The 25,799-nt window shown below is 48.6% G+C and overlaps 1 protein-coding gene across 4 annotated transcripts in view; it reads left to right on the top strand.

Moving 5' to 3' along the window:
- Nucleotides 1–25,799, top strand: part of SEC24B (SEC24 homolog B, COPII component) — a 764,077-nt gene that overhangs the window by 600,595 nt on the left and 137,683 nt on the right. For all 4 annotated transcript variants that reach the window (XM_086962000.1, XM_086962001.1, XM_086962003.1 and 1 more), the window contains one exon: nt 3,908–4,045. In XM_086962000.1, the coding sequence (XP_086818126.1) occupies nt 3,908–4,045 (138 nt within the window). The remainder of the gene's footprint in view (nt 1–3,907; nt 4,046–25,799) is intronic.

The following is a 25,799-nucleotide window of genomic DNA, read 5'->3' as shown; positions in this document are numbered from 1 at the left end:
AGCGTCACATTCACGGGCAAAGTACCAGCTGCGGAGATCACTTATAATGACCAGAGCACCAGTAAATGAATGTGCAGTGGAAATGCAGCAAAAGGAGAAACAAACTGCACAAAAAAGAGCTGGAAATGCACAAGGTCACATTACTTGAATGTTGGCTCCACTGTAACTCCAGTATAGTTCAGAGAAAAAAAAGAAAATCACCTTCAAATATTCATTGGTACTACATTTATGAGGAACAGCCTCCTGAATACCTATCTGCCTCAGATGTACATTGTAAGGCACTGCTACGGGTGAAAAAAACGCGAGCGCCACCTCCGGGATACAAAATGACGGCCGCCTGCTAATATGCTGAGGTGGAAGACACCGCGGTGCAGGAAAACTCGAGCCGGGCAGCGGGAGCAGCGAAAGTGTCACCTGACTGCTCACCGCATGCTCTGTGTCCGTAGCGCCTGTTTTGGGGAAGCTCCCTCACCTGTGGGGGTCGAAAACCACCTCGTCGGCCCCTGTTGTCTCAAGGCTCAAGCGCGATATGCCATTCCGCAGTGGCGCGCAAGCCACGCCCCTTGAAGTCTGATGTTTTGAACTATTTATGTTCCCACCCTAACACTTTCCCAGTAAAGGTTTACATTGGTATTATAAGACAGTGTTGATATTCTATTGATTGTAACTCTAACTACAAAGCGTTGCAGATGCTGAATGACCTCCGTGCATTCTGAAGAAGTCTTTAGGTAGCACTATCGCTTTACCAGATCCTTACAAAATTCTGGATATTTCATACAGTTCTGCTACAGGACCTTGTACTCTGTTTTATGCTCAGTCTGCTCAAGTTCTGTCTGCTCAAGTTCTGTCTACATTATTCCTCGTCTATCTTCTGTCTCTGAGGTGTACTCACACCTAACTCCACTCATCAGCACATGTTTGATAGTTAGTCACAAAATCATTGTGAGTGTTGGGACTCAAGGATATCTGTCATCAGGCAGATACATCACTGCATGTAATAACACATTTTTAATAATTACTGGTGTCTTCACTTATGGTGGGATTTAGCACTTCAAGTCCATCTATAACCCACACCTTAAACTGCAGTATTTTTGTGAGCTTTCTAAAACACGTCCATGTCATCACTAACCTTCTATTGTAGAAATAGGTTTTATGGCTTCCTGAAGAATGAAACTACTGCAGTGACTGATATTAAGGCAGATTCCAGAGCAGAGTAGTTTACCCTCAAGAATCTTTTGTAAGGTCATGCAGTAATCTCTTCCTTTGCCTACTCCTCCTTTGAGGTACTAAGTTCTAGTTTATCCTATCTAATTGGAATGATAAATAATATCATGTGTTGGATATGGTATTGTTTATTTTTTGTAATTGTAGTTCTTGTAATTGTAATTCTGTGTCTTCAGTACAATCAAAACTAACCCCTCCAACCAATGACTCCCAGTGGGTTCAGGGCACTCATTGTGCAATCTACCATATTCCCATCTAGCCTCTACATAAGTGGATATCATTTATTTTTTAAGTCAATTGTTTTAGATGTTATTTTTTTAAAACAATAATGTAGTAAATTTCCCCCTTTAAAGTTTCTTGGGATCATGCAGAAATGTCCTAAAAGCTATAAATGTATGAAGACTCACACCCCTGGTGAAGAATTGCAGTTAAAGGTAGGAAATGTCATCTAAACATATGAACAAGTTAATTATCATTTGCCATTAGTACAAGTCCACCGGCTGTATCATAGATTATCACAGAAGTTTATTTCCAGGTATTTCTGAGCAAGAAGCTCCATCTATGGAAAACCGATCTAGTGAATCAAGACAAATAAATATATTTTACAGAACCAAATCACTAAATATATTCCCAGTTCTTGCAGCCCCACTAGTTCCATCCATGTAACTACAGCTTTTTAAAAGGGTTTCAGTTGAAGCATTTTCGTTACACACAAACCTTTTTATTCTAATTTGTTAATTTCATTATGAAACAGCCACTTTAAGTGTACCTTTAAGTTCCAGATATATATATATATACATGCTTTGCGTCAACAGTTCTTTCGGTTCTGCGGACCATGGAGGGAGGGTGGGGAGGGGTCTGCAACACCTACACCAGGATTCTGCAACTGTTTATAAACTTTAACATTATCAACAGATTTGTAGAGTATATAAACATAAATCAGATGCTAAAAATTAAGTTGGTAAGCATAGTTGATTTGATGGAAGCAGCACAAGTTCAGCAAATAGAATCTTGTTTTAATGGCAGGAGACCTCAATTCAAGCATTGATATGCACTGGCAAAACGAGAGCATGCATTAGGCGCAAAAAAGGCAGTCATATGCTAGAATCTAGCATTTCACTTCATCTATATTTCAAATTTTGCAAAGTTTCTACATTCCCATTTTGTATATTTTTTATTTGTGAATTAAATGGAATATTGTATAATATGTATATTTGTTTGATCTATACCTTTTAATGTATTTTTGTGCATGATTTTGAGGTTCAGCTTGCAGAAATTGCTTATGCTTGTGCCCCTGGTTTCCAGTAGTAATTTAGACATCAGAAGGTTAAGACTTGCTCCTCTACTCAAAGCATTTGTTTCCCAGTCGCTGGCAGAGTATCAAAAAACGATACCTTCGTGATGTTTGTCATCACGCTTGCCGTAGCCTTAGTTCATATGATGTTTCATTTGTAAGTTCATCGGTCATTGTAGTATGGATCAAAGGACTTTTTCTATATCTTTTTAGAACCCCTTGCAAAACTGCACTTCTAGTAAAAACGTCTTTAGAAAGCAGTAATACTGTTGATTACATTGATGCATTTGTAAGTTGAAGCTTAATTTTGAGTGGTAGAATGAGAAAGTCCCTTGAATTGTAATGCAAACGTGCATTCCGTGCCTTGATTTATACAAGAGTGAATCTCTGGCTTGTATTACATTTTTTTGTCTTAGCACAGACAATCCTCATGCATGTGCGCTGAGAACCACTATAGTTATAACATTGAAACCCACTGCGCCATGTACCATGTGTCCCATCCCCTTTTGATTTGTGGAAGTTGTGAGGAGTCTGGAGACAGCAATCTCCTTAGAAAAACAAGGTTAGCTACTTGATGCGCCCTCCCTTTTGTTGCCATGGAGGTGCTGCACCCAAACAATTGATAGTTGTGAGGGCTTCGTTACCCATTATGTTCTCAATTGTCTCCCACTGGAAAATCACAGCATTACTCCCTCCTGACCACCGTCACACCGGCAAGCAAAGAGTGTGTCGGCCCGTCTGAGAATGACTGCACAAAATGGCATGGCTCACTCGATCGATTATTGTACGTATGACATAATTAAACCAAGTGTGCCTCTTTGCACATTTGGTAGTCATTTGGTCGTACTGACAGATTTTAAACTCGTTTAATTCAATTGTTCAAGATGCCCATAAGACTAGATTTGATACATTATATTAGTTTCTAGATTTTGATATGATACTCTTTTTTGCATTTTTAATTTCTCTTTATTGGATTTATACAAATGAAGTGGTAATCACAAACTGTCATATCAATTAAGCTTGATTAAATATACGTTAGGATACTCAATGGTGGTAGGAGCATTTTAAGTCAATGTTTTCCACACTATTAGTAGCTTGACATACCATAAACGTCAACCAGTTCACCTTATAGTATTTGGGCATTTTAATCCACTCTTTGTCTGACCAATCCCAGTTATTGATTAATAAACACTGTTAAAATGTTTATATATTTTCCTCCAATTTTAATATGCAATGCAAACACCGTTTTTGCAGACAATATATTTACTTTCAACAAATGACAACATAGAAGCTCATCTACTGTTTGTTAAGGTTGAGAACACTGAATGAAGCATAGTCTTCCACATTCTGGTTTATTTAATTATGCAACCATTTATGTTTCTCTTACAGAAGGCGTTTAGAACTGGTACTAGTACACGCCTGGATGATCGTGTCTATGCAATGTGCCAGATGAAGTCTCAACCATTATATCACCTGATGAAAATGATTTATCCTAGCCTCTACAGGATAGACAGGCTTACTGATGAGGTAGAGTTTTATTTTTTTGTAAAGTTATCCCTTATATCCTGAATTATCAATGTAATGAAAACCATTTAAATATGCTGTAAAAAAGTAAGTCACATATGCGAGGGCAAGTGTTATTTCTCTCCTGACGCCCACCAGACAAATTCAGTACAGGCAATGCAAATAAATCATTGACGTTTTGACCCTCCGATATCGTAGTTAATAAACAACATCTCTATGGGTCTTCATCGGACTGTGTGTGGAGTAACCTGTGTGTTAAAATATATGTTTTCAAGCATCATTTCTTTTGGGAGAATAAATAACACATTAATATATATTATTTTATACGCTCAGACATGACTCGCCTAAGGTCGTATAGTTCCTTGACTTGCACTTAAAATTGGGGCAAATATCTATTCAAGTACGGAAGACACGATATTGAATAGTCGAAACAGCGATTTATTTTAATCACCTGTATTGGATTTCTTGTCTGGTGGGTATCAGAAGCGAAATAACCCTTGCCCTCGCATATTTGACTTGAACTTATAATGTCCCGGACAGGCTGATTATCATTTGTGATTGATTTTATTGTAAATTTGAGCTTGATAACCTTTTTTTCACATAGTCACCTTTTACTGAATGCAGTGCACAAACACGTTTACTTTGCACCTATGTAACATCCATCTTGTACATTAATGTGTACTAATTTACTTAATCATCCTCTGAATATATGAAAGGTTACAAGCTCACACAGACTGTGTTTTATTTTGTTTTTTCCTTTTGTTTTGGTGTTTTTTCTGTTTTGAATCAGACCCCGCTTATACAGTTATTTAGTAAATGTATACATATTAGTTGCTTTGCTCCCACAGAACCATTTGTTTTTGTACTAAATGATACCTAGGTTCTGAGGAATGCAGGGACACCCCATTGAAACTTAACTTTATATGCCTATATAGGCATGCATTGTACTGGCAGTTGCCAGGCAGAGGCAGTTATTTTTCGCAGCTCTTGTTAATAGTATCTCAGATCACATGTGACTTTTCATACCTCTGTTTCTTGATAAAATTGGTGTAATCTCTACGACTCCCCCCCCCCCTTCTCCCCCGTTTCTGGAATTATGTTTCAGTCAGAATGCCTTCCTCTTTGAGAAGTGTCCCTCCTGTGAAATAAAAAATGTGGTCTCAGACCCAGGTCAGTGTGGCATGACTCCTGGCTTCCTATTCTGTTAAAGAATGTGACATTTGCCCCAAAAAATGTCTAAAAGGATATTAGCAGACTGAGAGTGAATTAGACTCCAAGAGATGCTCCAGGACATGAGGGTAGAGGAGAAGCGAACAAAATTGAAAGTTTGAAGAAGCTTCTTCTCATGCACCCTCTCTCTAGAAGTAATAGTAATGGGGTACAGTGGTACGCCCATACACACCCGAGAACACCAGAATCAAAGGTATTTCAGAACATAACAATGTTCCAATGGGGTATCATTCATTTAGTGTGTGAACAAATTTGTGCTTTAAATATGACCACAATGAGCAATATGCCAACTGGAGAAAAGCATCAGTATGCCATGTGAACAAATAAAACACTGTCAATGTATGTAGCTTCAAGACCGATTTCATTAACCAATCTGGCTATAGAGCCTCGTTTTGAATGGACATATTCCAGCCCCAAAACACACTGCAGTCATTTAGCAGATTATCACTGTTCTTTCCACATAAACATATTTGAGCTATTGTTTGCACTTTGTGTACTGTGCTCATGTACCTGAATTTTCTCCAGTATTGGCTCTTTCATAGGTTCACATGCTTGAATCATCCCCGTTGTCGGAGTGGGAGTCCCACGGTATCGTTATAAAAGCAGTAAATACCGTAGGCTACAATGCAATGGACAGCCACTGCAATAGCCTAGCTACATTCTTTTGTAGAAAAAAAAAAACTTAAGCAATAACCAATCAGGAGACAGCACCCTGTAGAACACTCCCAAGAGAGGCTGAGTTCCTCAGATTTTCTACCGCACGTCGTGTGACAGGGAGTCTCCCTGAGCTCTTCTCTGTTTTTCCTTCATTCTTCTGATGTATATTCTCCAATCTGAAAGAAACACGTTAGTGTTAGATTCCTTACCTTAGAATATCCCCAGGCATCAGACTGGTTCCGGAAAGTTTTCATCAGCAATACACCTGCGCATCGCTAGGCGTCGCCTGCGGCTCCGCGTCCGGCGTCTGCGTCCTGATCGCTGGGATGACCTTGTCGGAGTACTTAGACGCCGCCCTCGCGCGCTGACGTCAGTACTTCTTTTTTCCGAGCCAGCAAGCTCAGATCCGGGAAGAGCAGTACTCCAGTCACTTTTTGACGAACTTTTTGGATCACTTTTGATCTCTTCTCGAGTCGACCTTCGACTCACGGTGCCTGTAGGGATGTCTGGTTTTAAGCCTTGCGAGGACTGTCACTGTTTGATGTCGGTGACTGACCCCCACCGCCTGTGCCTTTATTGTCTTGGGGCCGACCACGATGACAAGTTGTGCCCCGACTGCCGGGCCTTGACCTTGAAGGCTAGACGGGAGCGGTCCTGTAAGTGACTCGAGCTCCGGCTGTCGGCTCCGTGCCGCTCAAGGTCCCGGTCGAGGAGGAAGTCGAGGGACCGGTTGCGGAGCCGCGGTCATCCCCGCTCAACGAGTCAACACCACTCGTTGGGCTCCACCTCCTCAGGTAAGTCAAGGCACTCGAAAAAGAAGTCGAAGAGGCGTAATTGCTCTTCTGACTCCCCCCGACGCTCGCGCAAAGTGGCCGGAGGTTCGGGCGACACAGCCCACACGGCTCCGCTGGAGCCACATGCGCCGCGCCCAGCTCCACACCAGCCGGTCCCTGGGCTGCCCGCGACGCTGGAGGAGATTCGTGACTTCCTCGTGGCCATGAGGACTCACTTCCCTCGGTCGGACCCTCTCGAGGCGACTTCGGGCCCAGTGGGTCCGTCTGGGAGTCCCAGCAGGCCGGTGGCTTCGGCCCTGGCACCGTCAGGTGCTTCGGCCCTGGCGCCGTCGGGTACTTCGGCTCCAGCGCCGTCGTCGACTTAGGTCCCGATGCCGCAGGACCCTTGCTCGCATCTGGGTCGTCGCCATTCGACCTCACGACTCCTCCGCTGGCGCCGACCTGAGGGTGTCACCCACGATGCCATCCCCAGACGACGTCCCCAGCCCTGGTCGGGTCCGGCATCGGACCGGTGCTGCCCGGCGCCGTCTCTAGCGTCGACAGGTGAGCAATTCACCTACCACCCGGCTCCATCATTTTTCCCTCACTATCAGGAGATGGATAACGAGGGGGACTCAGAGGGGTCTGAGGACCCTCTGGCACTGCAGTGCCAGTTGAGCCAGGACTGGGCAGACGAGCTAGGGGAGACCAGTGGTCTGGACACTTCGCCCGACAGTGGATTCGTCTCTCCTCCCTCCGGGGCTACGGAGGCGGGGCTGCTTACAGCGTGGTGTTGAACAGGGTGGCCAAGGCCTTGGCTCTTGAGCTCCCGGTCACGGCCGTGAGGACTAACATCCTCACTGAGGTGCTCAAACCGCAGGCGAGCTCCTCTGAGCCTCTACTGTCGTTCAACAAAGCCCTCGCCGACGTTGGGCACCTGGTCCAAGCCCTCCACAAGCCTCCCTGTGGATTTTAACTTAGCCCAACACCAGCGCCCGGCTCCGGGCGACGCTAGCTTCCTGTCAGTTCACCCCACCCCGAGAGCATGGTGATCCAGGCCTCTACCTCCCAGACCACATTCCCAACCGCTCCTCCGGATCGGGAATCCAAAAGGTAAGATCAGTTTTGGAAGAAACTGTCCTCCTCCTTGTTTGGGGCTGGGGTCTGTCAACACTGCCTGCCTATGGGCCGTTACACCCACTCTCTGTGAGATACAGTTATGTAGGTGCAGCCACAGATCCCGGAGGAGGCCCGGGCAAAGCTCGCCCAAGCCCTTGCGGAAGGGCGGGATGTAGCACGCTATTCCATATGGTGTGGACTTGACACAACAGACTTGCTGGGTAGGGCGATTGCAACAACGGTGGCGGTTCGCCGCCACGCCTGGCTGAGGTCCGCCAACCTTTCGGGCGTTGTCCAGGCCACCCTCATGGACATGCCCTTTGATGGCAGTCGCCTCTTTGGCGACAAGGCGGATAGTGCGCTGGAGCGTTTCCAGGGCTACGGCCAAGTCCTTGGGCCTAGGCCAACAGCAGCAAACTTTAGCTTTTTGCTCCTTTCGTGGCCAAGGAAGGGGTGCCCCCACACGTCCAGCCAGGCACAGACCGCAGACCCAGGCTCAACGCGGTCTCGGACGTGGTTACTGCCGCGGCGGTACTGGGGGACACCAGCAGGGTCAGTCCACACCCGCCCCTGCAGCATCTGCCTCTTAGCCTTCCTAGTCCGGCATTTCAGGCTCATTCGTCGCCAGTGGGGGGCAGGGTCTGCCATCACCTCCCCCACTGGCGTACCATCACGACGGATAGGTGGGTGCTGAAAATCGTACGAAGGGGCTACTTCCTCCCCTTCGAGGCAACCCCTCCAGACATGCCACCGCAGTACCACCGCATGTCGGGGGATCACTTGCAACTTCTGCAGGAGGAAGTTACGGCCTTCTTGGCCAAGGGGGCCATCGAGCGCGTTCCTGGGCCAGAAGTAGGACATGGTTGCTATTCCCAGTACTTTCTGGTACCCAAGAAGGGCAAAGGAGGCCTATGCCCTATCTTGGACCTACGGAGTGTCAACGGCTTCCTCCGGAAGGAGAAGTTCAAGATGCTGACTTTGGCTCAGGTCCTAGCTGCCCTGGACCCAGAAGACTGGATGGTAGCGTTGGACTTGCAGGACGTGTATTTCCACATCCCCGTCCTGCTGGCCCACCGGCGGTTCACGGTAGGCCACGAGCACTTTCAGTTTACCATGCTCCCCTTCGGCCTTACCAGCGCCACACGAGTGTTCACGAAGTGATGGCGGTGGTCGCAGCTCATCTCCACAGATTAGGGGTTTCAGTCTTCCCCTATCTCGACGATTGGTTGTTGAAGGCAGGCTCGCCCCAGACAGTCGTCTCCCACCTCCAGACTACGGCCGACCTCCTGCACTCGCTGGGGTTCTCCATCAACATGCCGAAGTCACACCTGTGCCCCTCTCAGAAGCTCCTTTTCATCTGAGCGGTTGTGGACTCAGCTCAGTTTCTGGTTTATCCCTCCGAACAGCGGGTTCGGGATATTCAGGCTCTGATTCTGATCTTTCAGCCTTTATCCCGGGTCTCGGTCAGGTTGACGCTGCGGCTCCTGGAGCTGATGGCCTCCTGCATCCTTCTGGTGCATCACGCCAGGTGACGGATGCGGGCTCTGCAGTGGGACCTGAAGTTTCGGTGGGCACAGCATCAGGGCAACCTGTCTGACCACGTCCTGATCTTGGAGGGCACAACGAGCCAGTTGCAGTGGTGGCTCACGAACTGCGATTGGGTCAGCGGCAGATCTCTCTCCCTTCCCCAACCGGAGCACGTAGTGGTGACAGATGCGTCCCTCCTGGGATGGGGGGGTCACATGGGAGAGAGGGAGATCAAAGGGTTCTGGTCTCCGGATGAGTCCCGGCTCCATATCAACCCGCTGGAGCAGCGAGCGATCCGTCTTACACTGAAGGCATTCCTTCTCTCTGTCCGGGGAAGTGTAGGTCAGGTGTTAACGAACAACACCACCGCCATGTGGTACTGCAACAAACAGGGCGGGTGGGGTCATGGACCCTCTGTCAGGAGGCTCTGCGCCTCTGGACATTGCTGGACCACATGGCGTCACCCTGGTGGTTCAACACCGGGCAGGTTCCCTGAACACCAGGGCAGACGAACTCAGCCGCAGGTGCATGATGGATCACGAATGGCGTCTGAACTCGGACATGGCGCAAGGTCTCTTTCTGCAATGGGAAGAGCCTTGGTTAGATCTATTTGCCACCAAAGAGAACGCACAATGTCATCAGTTCTGCGCGTTGGAATTTCCAAGGCGGCACTCGCTCGGAGACACTTTTCGTCGCGAGTGGAGTTGCGGTCTGTTGTACGCCTTTCCGCCTATACCACTTCTGCCCAGAGTGCTGAAGAAGATCAGGCGAGACCGGGCCCAGGTCATCCTTGTGGCTCCGCACTGGGCACGAAGATACTGGTATCCTGATCTACTCAGCATGTCAGTCCATCCCCGATTCGTCTACCTCATCGGGAGGACCTTCTGTCGCAGCAGCAGGGGAGGGTCCTCCACCCAAACCTGTCCAGTCTCCACCTCCATGCGTGGAGATTGAGCGGCGACAGTTGAGGCCATTTGACTTGCCTCCTGAAGTCTGTGATATGCTTCTGGCAGCCAGGCGTCCCTCCACAGAAACGGTATACGCCTACAGGTGGAACAAATTTGTGGCATGGTACACAGCAAAGGCTGTGTATCCACTCTCTACCCCCTTTCAGAGATTCTTCTCTTCCTTCTGAAGGCGCGCCTAAGGCAAGCCCGTCTGCGCCCGTCCGCGACCGACCGGGGCCTGGGGCCACCCCCCCTGCTCAACTATCATGCAAAACCATTACCTACCACTCACTGTTCCTTCGTCAACTAAACCATACAGTTGGGCCTTCCTGTCTACACACATGGGACCCCTCTACCCAACATTCCGCCTGTAATCAGTGCGTTTTTTTTTTCTCTCATGGTACAAAGAAATGCACTTCATTCTCTATGCTGTTGCTCAACTGCCGCTCGCTTCCTAAACACTCCACGGAAATCTCTCTATTGTTGGAGGAGAGACGCCCAGACGTCTTTTTCGCCACAGAGACATGGTTACAGGAACACTCCGAACCTTACCTAGTGCAAGCACTTCCACCTGGCTATCAAATACTCCGCCTCGACCGCAAAAAAGGCATTGGCGGTGGTCTAGCTATAATTTACAAATCCGATTATGTTGTCACCAGTACCCCCGTAAATTTCCCAGACTGCGAATGTCTTCCTTTTTTTATAAAATTCAGCGCCACACATACCTTTTCGGGTATGCTTATATACCGTCCGCCTGGACCACAAAGGCAGTTTCTTTCAGACCTTGCCTCGATAACGGCAAGTCTTGCAGTCAGCACTGCTAATTTCACAATTCTGGGTGACCTTAACATCCACCTAGATGACTCAAATAACCCCATGGCAAGAGAATTATCCTCAAGCTTAAACACCCTCGAACTGCACCAACGTGTCACGGGGCCCACCCATTCAAAAGGACATCTCTTAGACCCTGCCTTCAGTAACTGTAAAAACCTTCACATGGGAAACCCTTCTCCCCTTCCTTGGTCTGATCACATCCTTATCCCGCTCACCTGGACCCTGCCCCCTCACCTCCCCACCAAACCCCGATGACGCAACAATCACGTAACTGGTCTAAACTCCACCTATCTGAGTGGGAGGATCTCCTACAAAGTACCATACCAACTAACACATCTTTCCCCACTCAAGATAATGACAACTACAACATGTGGATCACCAGCTCCCTAGATACAATATTACCACTAAAAAACACCCATCCCAAACGGGGCAATCCCAAGGCCCCGTGGTACAAGAATGAACTACGAGAGGCCAAACGTGTATGCAAACGACTGGAGAGGAAATGGCGCCTCAGCTACCTCCCATCAGATAAGTTGAGCTATAGAACAGCAATCAAAATCTATAAAACGGACATTCATCTAGCTCAGGCTAAATACTTCGAACACAAGATTGAGAACGCAGAGTCCAAACCCAAGGAGATCTATCGAATAGCCAAAACCCTTCTGCAACTTCCGGAGGCACCACAGCATCACAACAATACTCAGACCCATTGTGAGGAAATAGCTGAGTTTTTCAACTCTTCGTTCCCCCATCCTGTCACTTTGCCCACAGACTCTGTCAATACAGACTGCATAACAGTCCCTCCTTACGTTCTCAATAGTTTTCCTCCTTTAGAACTTACTAAACTGGAGAAACTTATGGGACAGGTTAAATATGGATCACCTACCTACCCAGCTCCTCCCAGTACTCTCACCCAGATCACCCATCAGATCTCGCCCACCATCCTAGACCTGCTCAATTCCTCACTCCATACTGGTACTGTCCCTCTTCCATGGAAAAGAGCAATGGTCAAAGCTCTATTAAAAAAAAACAGTCTTGACCAATCTAACCCCGCCAACTACCGTCCCATCTCCCTCCTACCATGGCTCAGTGAACTTCTCGAGAAGCATGTCAACTCCGTTCTCACGGACTTCTTGGAAGTCAATAACATACTAGATCTATCCCAGAACGGCTTCAGGCCCCGCCACGGAACGGAGACTGCACTGATTGCAGTGACGGAGGAGGCAAGAAGGATCTTGGACGATGGCGGATCCACGGCCATCGTCCTACTTGACCTAAGTGCCGCCTTCGACACTGTCAATCATAACATCCTGCTTCATCGTCTTGGAGGAATTGGACTGTCAGGGACTGCACTTAGTTGGATGAGATCTTTTCTGATGGACAGATCCTTCGGGGTGTTTGAGAAGGATTTCACCTGTGCTAGCAGACCCCTTAATTGTGGAGTGCCTCAGGGCTCTTCCCTGAGCCCTACCCTTTTTAATGTCTACCTACGCCCCCTAGCTGATGTCGTCCGCCCATTTGGTGTAAAGATCGTCACTTATGCGGACAACACGCAGCTAGTGGTAGCACTGGACCCCCCCTGAACTCTCATCATGGTTTACACAATTGCCAGGAAGCAGTTGCTACCCAAAACGTGCGCTCTCCTTCTATCTAGATCCCACACGCCAGTTCTGGGTGGACGACCAGCACTTTGTTGGTTACGTGGGCGCTAAGAAGGGACGGGCGGTGCACAAGCAGACCATCTCTCGGTGGGTCGTCTTGTGCATCAAGGTTTGCTACTCCTTGGCGAAAAAGGAACCTTCTTTTGGGCTGCGTGCCCATTCCACTCGGGCCACGTCGGCTACTACTGCCCTGGGTTGGGGCGTCGTCTTGCAGGACATCTGTCCGGCAGCTTCGTGGGCCTCGCTACACACGTTTGCTAGGCACTACTGCCTGGACATCCAAGTCCGGAGAGATGGCTTTTTCGGCCGTTCTGTTCTCCAGGACTTTCTGATGTGATCTTGGTTCGCAGACCCACCACCGGGGTTGGTATTGCTGGGGTATCTATTCTAAGGTAAGGAATCTAACACTAACGTGTTTCTTTCAGATGCACAAGTAACTTACCTTCGGTAACGATAAATCTGTAAGAAACATTACTTAGTGTTAGATTCCTTACCGCCCAATCCCATCCACCACCGTTCTGCGAACCGATATCTAGGGTTAAGGACATCCCTTTCAGAGCCCTAGTTTCATGGAACCAGTGTCAGTTTGTATCATGGCTCTGCGTTACTGGCGCGGAAAGCTATGTACAGAACTGACGTCAGCGCGCGAGGGCGGCGTCTAAGTACTCCGACAACGTCATCCTGGCGATCACGACGCCGACGACTAACGTGGAGCCGCAGACGACGCCTAGCGACGCTCAGGGGTACTGCTGACGAAAATTTTCCGGATCCAGTCTGATGCCTGGGGATATTCTAAGGGAAGGAATCTAACACTAACGAATGTTTCTTACAGATATATCGTTACCGAAGGTAAGTAACTTGTGCGTTTCCAGCAAACCATGTTGGATTCATCTAAGAAGGAACTCTTCAGATAGTGTGGGTCTTGTAGTAAAAAGGGACTTTATGCAGGAGATCCCCATAAAGACGGTATATACTGTTTGTATCCTCAGCATAAAGTTAAAGACTGCAGAATCTGTAGAACCCTTTCAACCAAAACCCTAAAAGATAGCGAGGGGAGGTTGCTGATTTGGTTAGAGAGACAAAAAAAATAATCTAATGTTTCTGAGGCTGAGGATAGTAATAACTCGCACACCTCTCTTGAAAACATAAAAGGAGGGAGAGGTCACAGGAATCTTCTGAGGGCCATTAAAAAGCTTCCATGACTCTGCTAGCTCCTCACAAAAAGGAAAGTATTTATTTCCTACTGAGAAAAAATAAAATCCTTCAAATCCATTGGCCTCAGAACATGGGAAATCCTCTTCAGAACACTCAATAGTGAAGATTGAGATCACTAACAAATCCTCATCATCGACGGCATTGTCTTCAAGAGAAAAAGCTGCAAAAGTCGCCATCGGGGCGTATTTCCCTTTCGCCGTCATCGATGCTCTTGTTGTCGAAAAAACCACAGTCGGCGAAGGTCACAGATTCCACAAAGGCTGCACCGTCGACAGGGGCTCCACCAACTATACTTTTACCATTGAAGAAGTTACCTTCACCGCCGACGAGCTCCTCGTCAGCGACCCCTACGCCGTCATCGACAACTTCCTCGTCTACGACACCTATGCTGTCGATGACCACCTCTTGGGCGACGTCTACTACAACGGCTGCAACTGTAAGTGCATTGACAGGGTGTTAGAAATGGGGGTCTCTAGTTGACAGAGGTAGGTACCTTTGTCCAAATGGGGACCCTTGCTTCTAGTCAGGGTAAGGGGGCTACACACTTTAGATAACCCCTGCTCACCCCCTTGGTAGCTTGGCACGAGCAGACAGGCTTATCCCAAAGTCAATGTGTAAAGTGTTTGTACCAACACTCACTTTAACATAGAGTAAACACCACAAATGTACACCACACCAGTGTAGAAAATTAAAACTTAACAAGACCATAACAATCCAACATACACTGTTAAAAATATGACTTTCAAAAGGTTTCAAGAACTTGTACCACTGAAAACTATGGATGCGTGACTTTTACACAAAGTAGCTGTACTTGCGTCAAAATTCACAAGGCCAAACAGCTGCCGAGTCGGAAACAAAGAGATGCGTCAACTACTGAGACCTTGAGTAGGCGATGCAACAGTCCCGCTGCACGCAGAGGAAGGGTTGTGTCAATTCCAGTCTGTATGGGGAGTGATGCGTCAATTATTCGTGACGGTTCCGGTCCGCAGATGATTCTTCGGGAAAACTTACCACACAGGTGTGATGCATGGAAATCTGGGATGCGTCTGTAATTCATGCGGCAGCGTTGAGCAGCACTGCGTTGGTCCACTTCAGCCAGGATCCCTCGATGCCTCGATCCTTGCCACGGGGACAGGCGCTGTACCGGTTTTTGCAGCAGCACAGCGATGCGTGGAAATTCTTCTTGCGCCGTGGAGCTGTCGGAAAAACAACCGCAAGAAGAGCGATGCGTCAATTTTTCTAGTTCAAGTTTCTTCTTTCTTCCAGCTCCCAAACAATAGCAACAACCTCCAGAGGTCCAAAACTGGCACAGGCACCTCCTGGAAGGTCCGAACTCACAGCAGCAGAGTTCAGAGGGAGCTGGGGTTGACTTATTTGTGTCCCTGATACTTCAGAACAGGAGGCCAGCACACACAGGCCCTAGGAGATCTCCTTCAATCAGGGAATACAGCACACAACACAGTCCTTCTCCTTTCCTTGGCAGAAATGGCAACTGCAGGCCAACAGCACACATCAAAGGGGCAGTACTTCTCCTCAGTCTCTCCAGCTCGTCTCCTTGGCAAAGGGTCCTCTTGAATTCCAGGGAGGATCTAAAAGTCAGGGGTTGGGCCCCCTCTTTTTATACAGTAAATTTCTCTGTTGTCTCCTGGCCCAGGGCTCTGAGCCCAGTACAAACCAGTTATGGGGGGCACTTAAAAATCTCCTTTCAGTGCACAACACTTCCCGTTGTAAATGTAAGCCCTGGACCCAGGCACACCACCAGGGATGGGGGGGGGGTTTGGGGGTGGAGCCATCATTGTGAAAGGCGGTCACAGCCTTATTCAGGAGCAGGTGATACTCCCCCACCACTCCAAATGCAGACCAAGCCTATTCAGACTAACACTGACTCATCCAGACTCTCTGGAGACACTGCACCTCCCCAGTCCCTGTCACTCCAAAGCCAGACAGTCAGTACACAACCCAGCAGAGGCACACAGGATGGCTTACCAAGAAAATACCTTCTTATTCACAGAATGTACAAATCACCTTTCCTAAAAGATGCATCTTTAGCTTCTAAGTCCAGGCATACTAAACTTTATTTTCCTACCTTGTTCCCAGGGTCTTTATGGTTATAAGATGTTATAAGCAAACTCCCCATTCTATCCTATGAGAGCTGATAGCCTTGCAATAGTGAAAAACTACTACCACCTCCATTCGCATTTCCACCGATCATGCATCCGCCCACACCTAGAATGAAGCTGAGAACTGACATTGTTGTCAATCCACAACAGGATATATCCTCTATGAAGACATGGAGGAAGGAGAAACTCAGAGCAATAGACCGGCTATCAATGAGTGGGAAGAATATATAATTTCCACACCTACTTCTCCAACTCCTCAATCAGCAGACTCTCCGCTGGAAGACATAGTTAATTTTCATGTTTAATGAAAGAGCTGCTACTTGGTTTCAACTGCCTATGACAGTCAAGCAGTCTGACTGTTTTATTTATGAATGTAAAGATCAATCACGAAAGTTAATTAGGGCAATCCCTATAATTGATCATATTTGGGAGGAAGGAGTTACGATAATGAGAACAGCAGCAACTGTAATTGCAGTCCTGCCTAGGACAGATACAAAAATAAAAGGCCCCTGATGAAGCACCGACTTGTCTGGTAGGACATCCGAAGCCAAACTCAGTGGTCACTCAAGCAGCAAAGATCAAAAATCCTTCGGCACCTATCACTGCTTCATCGGATAAAGAAGGTAGGTGCCTGGATATATAGGCAAAAGGTTTACTACCACTTCAGACACTACTGTGTGTGCAGCCAATGCCTTAGCGATATTGTGAAGATATGACTGTCAGATGTGATCCGATATCTCACCGTATTTCGACCTTCTTTTAGAAGCTAAGAAGCTAGAGGCAAGGAAGATGATATTAGAGGGAGAACGATCTGCATCCAGGATCATTGATGCATCTATGTATGTAGCTTCCCTTGCCTTTTGTCAACTTGCCGGTTTGGCCATCCTTAGACGTCAGGGTTGGCTGAAGGCCACTATATTCTGCCCTGAAATGCAAAACAAAATTCTAGACATGCCTTTTAATGGTGATGCGTTTTTCAGAAACCACATAGATGGCACCATATCAGCCATTTAAACGGGCATCGAAACTGCTAGATCATTGGGAATGCTCCAGTATAGAAAAATTCCTTTGCGTGAAGGTCGTGGATGCCGAGTCTATTCCTTCGTGAAGCCTACCAAAGATACCAGCCTCAGTCTTACCAGTCATTTCGCCCCTCCTACCACCAACAACACCAGGTTTATCATGCGCCACCACAAGCTGCATAATCCTGACAACCTAGGCGTAAGCAGCCCGTACAATCCAGGACGTTGTCAGAAAACCGTGACAATCCCATAGCGCCTATTACTGTTCCCTCTACCCTACCTTCAAAAGGAGTAGGGATCTCTCTCGGTTACGATCAATGGAGAAGAATTACCACTGACAAATGGGTCCTGGATATAATAATGTATGGCCATACCATGGAGTTTGTCACAGTTCCACCTCCTCATCCGCCACAAAAATTACTTCCATCCCATCTTCAGTTGCTCAGGAAGGAGGCATTCATCAGGCTGCAAAAAGGTGCCATAGAGACAGTTCCACACTCTCAAAGGGGAATGGGTTTGTACTCCAAGCCTCCATTTCCAAATTAAATCCTGGCACATTCCTTTCCACTCCTGTGGAAAGGAATCAAAGAGACTGAATTCCTTCTTCCACAACTAAGTTCACCATACTCTGTTGGCTGGATATGACCAACTGGCTAGGCAGAGAAGTTTCATCATCAATGGCCTTAAGATGCCACACCTGGCTCAGGAAGACAGGCTATTCTGGGGATGTCCAAGCCTCACTCATGGACGTGCACTTTGATGGTTCCTGTCTCTTCAGAGACGAGGCAGACTCTGTACTGGAACGCTTCAAGGACAGCAGTGCTACAGCCATGTCCTTGGGCCTTTCCATTATACATCCTCAACCAATGTCCGCTCCTTTCGTGGTCACGGAAGGGGCTTCCAGCTACATCTCCAACTCCCCATCCACCACACCAAGCTGACTTCTAGTCTTTGCAGCGTCGAAGACGTGGTACCCACAGGTCTCATGGGTCAGGTAGCCAGACAGGCTGATGGAGGACCACATCTCTCATTACTCTACCAGGAAGTACAAGCTCTCTAGGCCAAGGGAATCATTGAGAGGGTGCCGGCATCAGACAGGTTGTGGTTGTTATTCTCGCTGCTTACTGGTGCTCATAAAGGATGGAAGCCTTTGTCCTATTCTAGACTTGCGCCCTCTCAATTTCTTCCTGAAAAAGGAGGAGTTCAAAATGCTCATGTTCGCTCAAGTCCTGTCTGCCTTGGACCCTGGATACTGAGTGGTAGTGTTAGACTTGCAGCACGCATACTTTCAGATTCTGCCTGCCCACACGTTTTACCTGCGGTTCATGGTGGGCCACGAGCACTTTCAGTTTGCTGTGCTCCTTTTTTCCATACCAGCACCCCTCAGGTGTTCACCAAGGTGATGGCAGTATTTGCAGCTCATCTTCTGAGATCAAGGGTTCCAGTCTTTCCCTGTTTCGACAACTGGCTGTTGAAGGCGGGCTCACAACAGAAGATTATCTCCCACCTCCTGTACTCCCTCTGGTTCACCATCAACTTGCCGAAGTCACACCTGATCCCTTCTCAGATGCTCCCTTTGATCAGAGCTGTTCTGGGCACAGTGCAATTTCTGACTTATCCTCCAGAGCCGCAACTCCAGGATATTCAGGCTATGATATCAATGTTGCAGTCTTTATTCTGGATTTCGTTGAGAGTGACTCTAAGGCTGCTGGGCCTTATGGCCTCCTGCTTGTTGATGCATGCCCTCTGGCATATGTGGGCTCTGCTGTGGGATCTGAAGTTCCTGTAGGCGCACCACCACCTGCAGGTATTGCTTGGGTATCTATTCTAAGATGACGAGTCTGCGGATAGAATTCAATATTAGATGAAAAAGTTACTTACCTACGATAACACCTTATCTGGTAGAGACTTTAGCTGCAGATTCCCTACTGACCAACCCATCCGACCTGCTCTGCGAATGGATTTTTAGGTAAAGGGCTGTTCCTTTTTCAGGACCCTAGTTTCACATACCAGTGGACCATGTTCTTCATGGCTTCGCACTTTTGGCGTGGAAATTATCAAAAAGAAACTGATCAGTGCGCTGGGGTGGCACCTATAGAGACATCGCACACGTCACTTCCAGCGCGGATGGCTCAGACAACATCACGCAGAGCCTAATAATGTCACCTGCTGGTGCACAGGGGTATTGCTCACTAAAACCTTCCAGATCCAGTCTAACGCCTGGGGATTATTCTAAGGTAAGGAATCTATGGTTAGATAGGGTCTCTACCACATAAGGCATTAGCGAAGGTCGGCAACTTGTTTATTTACGCCTGCGCCACTCCACCCTTACACTCTATACCACTCCACCCTCACACTCTATACCACTTAACTCCTTGCCTCTCCACCCTATGCCACTTCACGCCACTGCCCTCCAATCTAGAGCCGCTCTACTCTATACCACCTGGTTCGAGGCATGTGGGCTGCTGAATTCATATCTGTGCATAGATCGCCGCCTTGTGTTGGGTCCGAATGATCGCACATTGTTGTCCTGGAAGAGTCTTCGAAGTATCACGAGATAGGTGGCTCCTCCCCTGGACTACAGTGCGCATGGGCATCGACTCCATCCTCAGATTGTTTTTTTCCGCCATTGGGTTCGGATGTATATTGGTTCACTCTGTCGGAATCGATAAAAAACTTTCTTAAGGCCAAAAGGTCTTTAGTCTTATTCGTCGGTATTGTCTAGCGTTCGGTGTCTACTCGTTCCGGATCGGTCCCGAGCCGGAGTCTACAGAACTGCGTGCTCTCAACGCGGAAGGCCCAGTCGAGGACGCTATCCACTCATCATGGACCGTAGTCCGTTCAAGAGATGTCCCGTGTGCAACTCCAAGTATCCCCACATCGACGTCCACCCGGTGTGCAACAAGTGTCTTTTGCCGGATCATGATGAAGCCAGTTGCATGGCTTGTTCAGGTTTCAGGTCCAAGAAGGCGCTTAAGCATCGACGTGCTGCGCGCCAGGAGGCCCAGCAGACTGCACCGGCGCCTGTGGACATCTTCGATGTCGGGGATGATGAAGGAGATGACCGGGAAGTTGAAGAAACCTTGTCGAATCCAGCGTCGGAGGTCGACTACGACGCTGAAATGTTTGAGGCCGAAGAAGTCGTCGAAGAGGTAGGAGACGACGAAGGGGCCTTTGGGGCCATGGAAGATAGCTCGAGCGAAGAGCTACCTCAAACAGACATTGGGGCCGTACCGCTTCAACAGGCTTAGGTCGAGGGATCGCCAGTAGGCCTTACCCAAAACCTTGCAATGAGTTCTACGCCCCCGCCTTCGGACTCGGCTACGGACATTACTATTGAGCCGCTCCCTGAGAAATCGAAACTGAAAGCAAAACCATCGGTCTCGACGCAGGCGAAAGCACGGGTACCCTCCACGAAACCGAAAGTGCAAGTTACCTTGGTCGGATCCAAGCACTCGGAGCCGTCGGTGTCGACGAAGTACAAGGTTCTGGTCGAGCCGAAGACACAAGTCAAGGGCGTCGAGACTAAGTCTGCCACGCCGAAGACAAAAGTCAAGGTGGTCGAGTAAATCGGGGCCGAAGAAGGTTGACGCCAATAAAGGGCTCGGTGATCCGAAGGCTCTCGAGACTCCGCGCCAACAGGATAAGGTCAAGAGCAGTGCAACCCACGAGTCCACGTCTAGTGGTGCCTCGAAGGATCCCAGCGACTCGGTGCAGCCGTCCACCGCTTTCACCAAGAAGGTGACCGACTCCTTACAGCGCATCAGGGAGAAGGCCTCGACAGTCAGCCCTAAAGATGCTCCGCCCTCGAAGCCGGTTGGGAATGGGTGTCTCTGAGACTGTGCCCTCGGTGCCGAAGTCGACCACAGGGGTTCCAACCCAGAAGCATCGACAATCTTCGTTGGAGGAACAACGTGAACACTTTATCGATGCCGAAACGGGCAGGCTTTCCCTGCATAAAAGGAAAATTGCCCCGGAAAGGCCTATGGAGTCCTACAAGATTCCTTTGAAGAAGAAGAAGGATTTCACTTTGACTCCTGTTCTTGTGGAACCACTCTCTCCACAGGCCCATAATGCCTCGCCCACTTACTCTGACGTGGAAGCTGGTGAGGGTGATGATGAGGATGAGTACAGCTATCCTGTCTACACAGACCCTGATGATGTCAATGAGCCCTGGGCAGCTGGAGCTGACCCAGGTGACCCTCACTCTGCCCCGGACACTTAACTCTACGCAGTGAAAACGTCACCCACTGAGGATTCTGCGGCTTTTCATGCCCTCATTGAACGGGCGGCTAAGAACCATGACGTCCAGCTCCATGCTGATCCCATTGAGGAAGACTTTCTCCTTGACACCTTTTTCGTCTCAGAGAGGACTGTGAAGACTCTCCCTATGTTAAAGGGTGTCTTAAAGCATGCAGGGGACATTCTTAAGGAGCCTACCAGAGCCAGGGTAATAAACCCTAGGATAGAGAAGAAGTATAAGCCAGCACCTACTGACCCTACTTACATCAAGGGACAGCTCCCTCTAGACTCTTTTGTTGTTTCTAATGCCCGGAAGAGGGCTAATTCTCAAACAACGGGTGATGCTCCTCCCCCAGATAAGGAATCAAAGGTGTTTGAGGCATCAGGGAAAAGGGTGGCAGCTCAAGCGGCCAATATCTGGCGCATTTCCAATACACAAGCACTTCTAGCGAGGTATGACAGGGCACACTATGACACACTGGAGACCCTGTTGCAGCACCTGCCAGACGAATACAAAGAGGCAGCTGAGATGCTCATCCAAGATGGGAAGCTAATATCCAATGCTTCTATTAAATGTGCACTGGACGCGGCTGACACCGCGGCCAGAGCTGTCAACACTAGCGTCATGCTGAGACGACATGCCTGGCTTAGAATCTCGGGATGTAAGCCAGAGATACAGATCACAATTCTTAATCAAACAGTTAACCCTGAACGTCTGTTCGGCCCTGAGGTGGACACCACCTTAGAAAAGATAAAGAAGGACACTGACACTGCTAAGTCCATGGGGGCCTTGCAGTCCCAGCAATTCTGGGGTGGTTCTTTTCGTCGCTCAAGCAATAGAGGTGTTTCCAGAGGCCAAAGCTCACAACCCACGCAGTATTATAAGGGCAGTACACAATCCACCTACATCAAACAGAGTCGTGGTGGATATCGTGGGAACAGCGCCAAGGGCAGAGGCAGAGGAAACAACAACGCCAGATCCTCTGCCAACAACAACAAACAGTGACGCCTTGTCACTGCTCCCCGACCACGCAACACTGGTCGGGGGAGACTTCAGAGGTTCCTGCCAGTCTGGAAGTCCATCACCACAGACAGGTGGGTCACAAAACTTGTCCAGTACGGTTATTGTCTGGAGTTAACATCCACTCCGCCAAACATACCCCCAAGACACCGTCCTATGTCTGCAGAGCATTTGCACTTATTGCAGCAGGAGGTACTCGTCATGCTGCAAAAAGGGGCAATCGAGCTCGTGCCTGTGGAAGAAAGAGGCACAGGAGTTTACTCACTGTACTTCTTGATTCCAAAAAAGGACGGATCCCTCAGACCCATACTCGACCTCAGACCCCTCAATCAATACATTCTATCGGAGCATTTTCATATGTTGACCCTGCAGCAGGTACTCCCGTTGCTCAGTCAAGGGGATTTCCTCGCAACTTTAGACCTAAAGGATGCGTATTTTCACATTCCGCTGCACCCGTCACACAGAAAATAGCTCCGGTTCACCATCCAAAACCAACATTACCAGTTCAAGGTTTTGCCTTTCGGAGTCACCACGGCACCCAGGGTGTTTACAAAGTGCCTGGCGACAGTGGCAGCGCACCTGAGGAGACAAAACATTCACGTCTACCCTTATCTGGACGACTGGCTCAATCAGGCAAAGTCAGCCCAGCAGTGTGCCGCCCACATGTCCCACACCATTCACCTCCTTCACGATCTGGGATTCTCACTGAATTACCCAAAGTCCCACCTGCAACCCGCCCACATACGGCAGTATCTGGGTGCGACGATAAAGACTCTGGCTGCCACAGCACAGCCAAATTCAGTGAGGGTCAACAGCATTCAATCGCTGATACAGAATTTCAGACCTCAACGCTCGCTTCCAGCGCGAGTGTTCATGCAGTTGATAGGCATGATGGCCTCCTGCATCTCCATAGTCCCGCACGCGAGACTACATATGCGTCCGCTTCAGGAGTGCTTAGCACGTCAGTGGACTCAGGCTCACGGACAGTTGAAAGACCTAGTGTTGGTGAGCGGTCGGGCATACAACTCTCTGCATTGGTGGAACCCACAAAACCTTTGCAAGGGACGACCGTTCCAGGAGCCTGTGCCACAGATCATCCTGACGACGGACGCTTCTCTCCAGGGATGGGGAGCTCATGTACTCCATTACACTGTGCAGGGACTATGGACACAACAGCAACGAAAGATGCACATCAATGTTCTGGAACTGATGGCAATCTTCATGGCACTAAAGGCCTTCAAAATACACCTGTGCAACAAGGTCGTGTTGATCCGGACGGACAACATGACGGCCATGTACTACATTCAGAAGCAGGGAGGAACACACTCTCCACAGCTGTCTCATCTGGCTCAGAGCATGTGGAAGTGGGCCATTCAGAGAAACATCTTCCTCATGGCAGAACCCCTCCAAGGCAAGGACAATCAGATGGCGGACCTGCTCAGCAGGTACAGCCACCAAATGCACGAGTGGGAGATACATCCATCGGTACTCCACCCGTACTTCCAAAGGTGGGGTCATCCAGAGATAGACCTGTTCGCCACAAAGGAGAACGCAAAATGCCATAGCTTCGCCGCCAGGTTTCCACACCCACAGTCGCAAGGCAATGCAATATGGATGAACTGGTCAGGCAAATTTGCGTACGCTTTTCCCCCAGCACCTCTGATACCGCTGGTGGCACGCAAGCTGAAGCAGCACTCGATGACTCTCATCCTGGTTGCTCCAACGTGGGCTCGCCAACCATGGTACACCACGTTTCTGGAACTGTCCGTGGTACCGCATCAAAGGCTGCGCCTCACACCCAGGCTTTTGACGCAGAGCCATGGCGACATTCAGCATCCAGATCCGCAACAGCTCAACCTGGCGATCTGGCTCCTGAGGTCTTAGAGTTTGGCTACCTCAACTTACCTCCTGACTATATGGACATCATCCGGGAGGCAAGGAAGCCCACCACTAGAGCATGCTATGCGGCAAAGTGGAAGCGGTTTGTCATTTATTGTGCAGGCCACAACATTAACCCGCTAGATGCATCTATTCAAAACATCATTTGTTATCTTTTCCATCTGTACAAATGTAATCTAGCCTATGCTTCCATTCGCATACATGTATCCGCAATGGCTGCTTATCTCCAAAACAGGCAGCACCTCTCACTTTTCAAGGTGCCTGCCATTAAAGCCTTTCTGGAAGGACTCCGAGTCATTCCTCCACGGACTCCACCAGCTCCTGAGTGGAACCTCAATGTGGTCCTCACCTGGCTGATGGGTCCCCCTTTTGAACCACTGCATTCCTGCGAGATTCAATTCTCGACATGGAAAGTAGCTTTCTTTATAGCGATTACGTCGCTTTGGCGAGTTAGTGAACTCCAGGCACTAACTATCCAAGAGCTATTTATTCAAATTCATTCGCACTAACCCTAAATTCCTTCCTAAGGTAGTGTCTCAATTCCATATTAACCAGACTATTGAACTACCTGTGTTCTTCCAAAATCCTGAGTCATTGGCGGAGAGAATGCTCCACACGCTTGACGTCAAAAGGGCCCTAATGTATTACATTGATAGGACCAAGGATTTTAGGAAAACTAAACAACTCTTTGTTGCCTTTGCGCCACAACACAAAGGTAACCCCATTTCCAAAGCTGGTATAGCCAGGTGGATAGTTAAATGTATTCAGATCTGCTATCTGAAAGCCAAGCGTACTCTCACCATTCCACCACGGGCCCACTCCACCAGAAAGTTGGGGGCCTCCATGGCTTTCCTTGGAAATATTCCTTTGGAAGACATATGTAGAGCAGCCACATGGTCTACCACACACACATTTACAAAACATTATTGTGTTGATGTGCACTCTAAACAGCAGGCAGCTGTAGGGCAGGCTGTTCTAAAAACACTTTTCCAAACTGCTGCATCTGGCACGGGCGGCCGCCGTTAATGGAGGGACTGCTATGTATTCTATGCACAGATATGAATTCAGCAGCCCACATGCCTCTAACCGAATATGCTACTTACCAGTATGCATCTGTTCTTGGCATGTAGGGCTGCTGACATTCATATCGCCCGCCCTCCTCCCCGGCGCCTGTAGCAGCTGCAGAATTCACATATACTTCTAGCATGGTCATCATTCACTGAGTTTCACTCCATCTTGGCCGCAATGGCTAAAAACAATCTGAGGATGGAGTCGATGCCCATGCGCACTGTAGTCCAGGGGAGGAGCCACCTATCTCGTGATACTTCGAAGACTCTTCCAGGACAACAATGTGCGATCATCCGGACCCAACACTAGGCGGCGATCTATGCACAGATATGAATGTCCGCGGCCCTACATGCCAAGAACAGATGCATACTGGTAAGTAGCATATTTGACTCCACACATGGCTACTCTGCCACATAGCTCGG

This window comes from Lissotriton vulgaris, chromosome 3_1, assembly GCF_964263255.1.
Source record: "Lissotriton vulgaris chromosome 3_1, aLisVul1.2, whole genome shotgun sequence".
NCBI lineage: Eukaryota > Metazoa > Chordata > Amphibia > Caudata > Salamandridae > Lissotriton > Lissotriton vulgaris.
The sequence above is the reverse complement of the archived record's forward strand: the minus strand, read 5'-3'. Positions and strand labels throughout refer to the sequence as shown.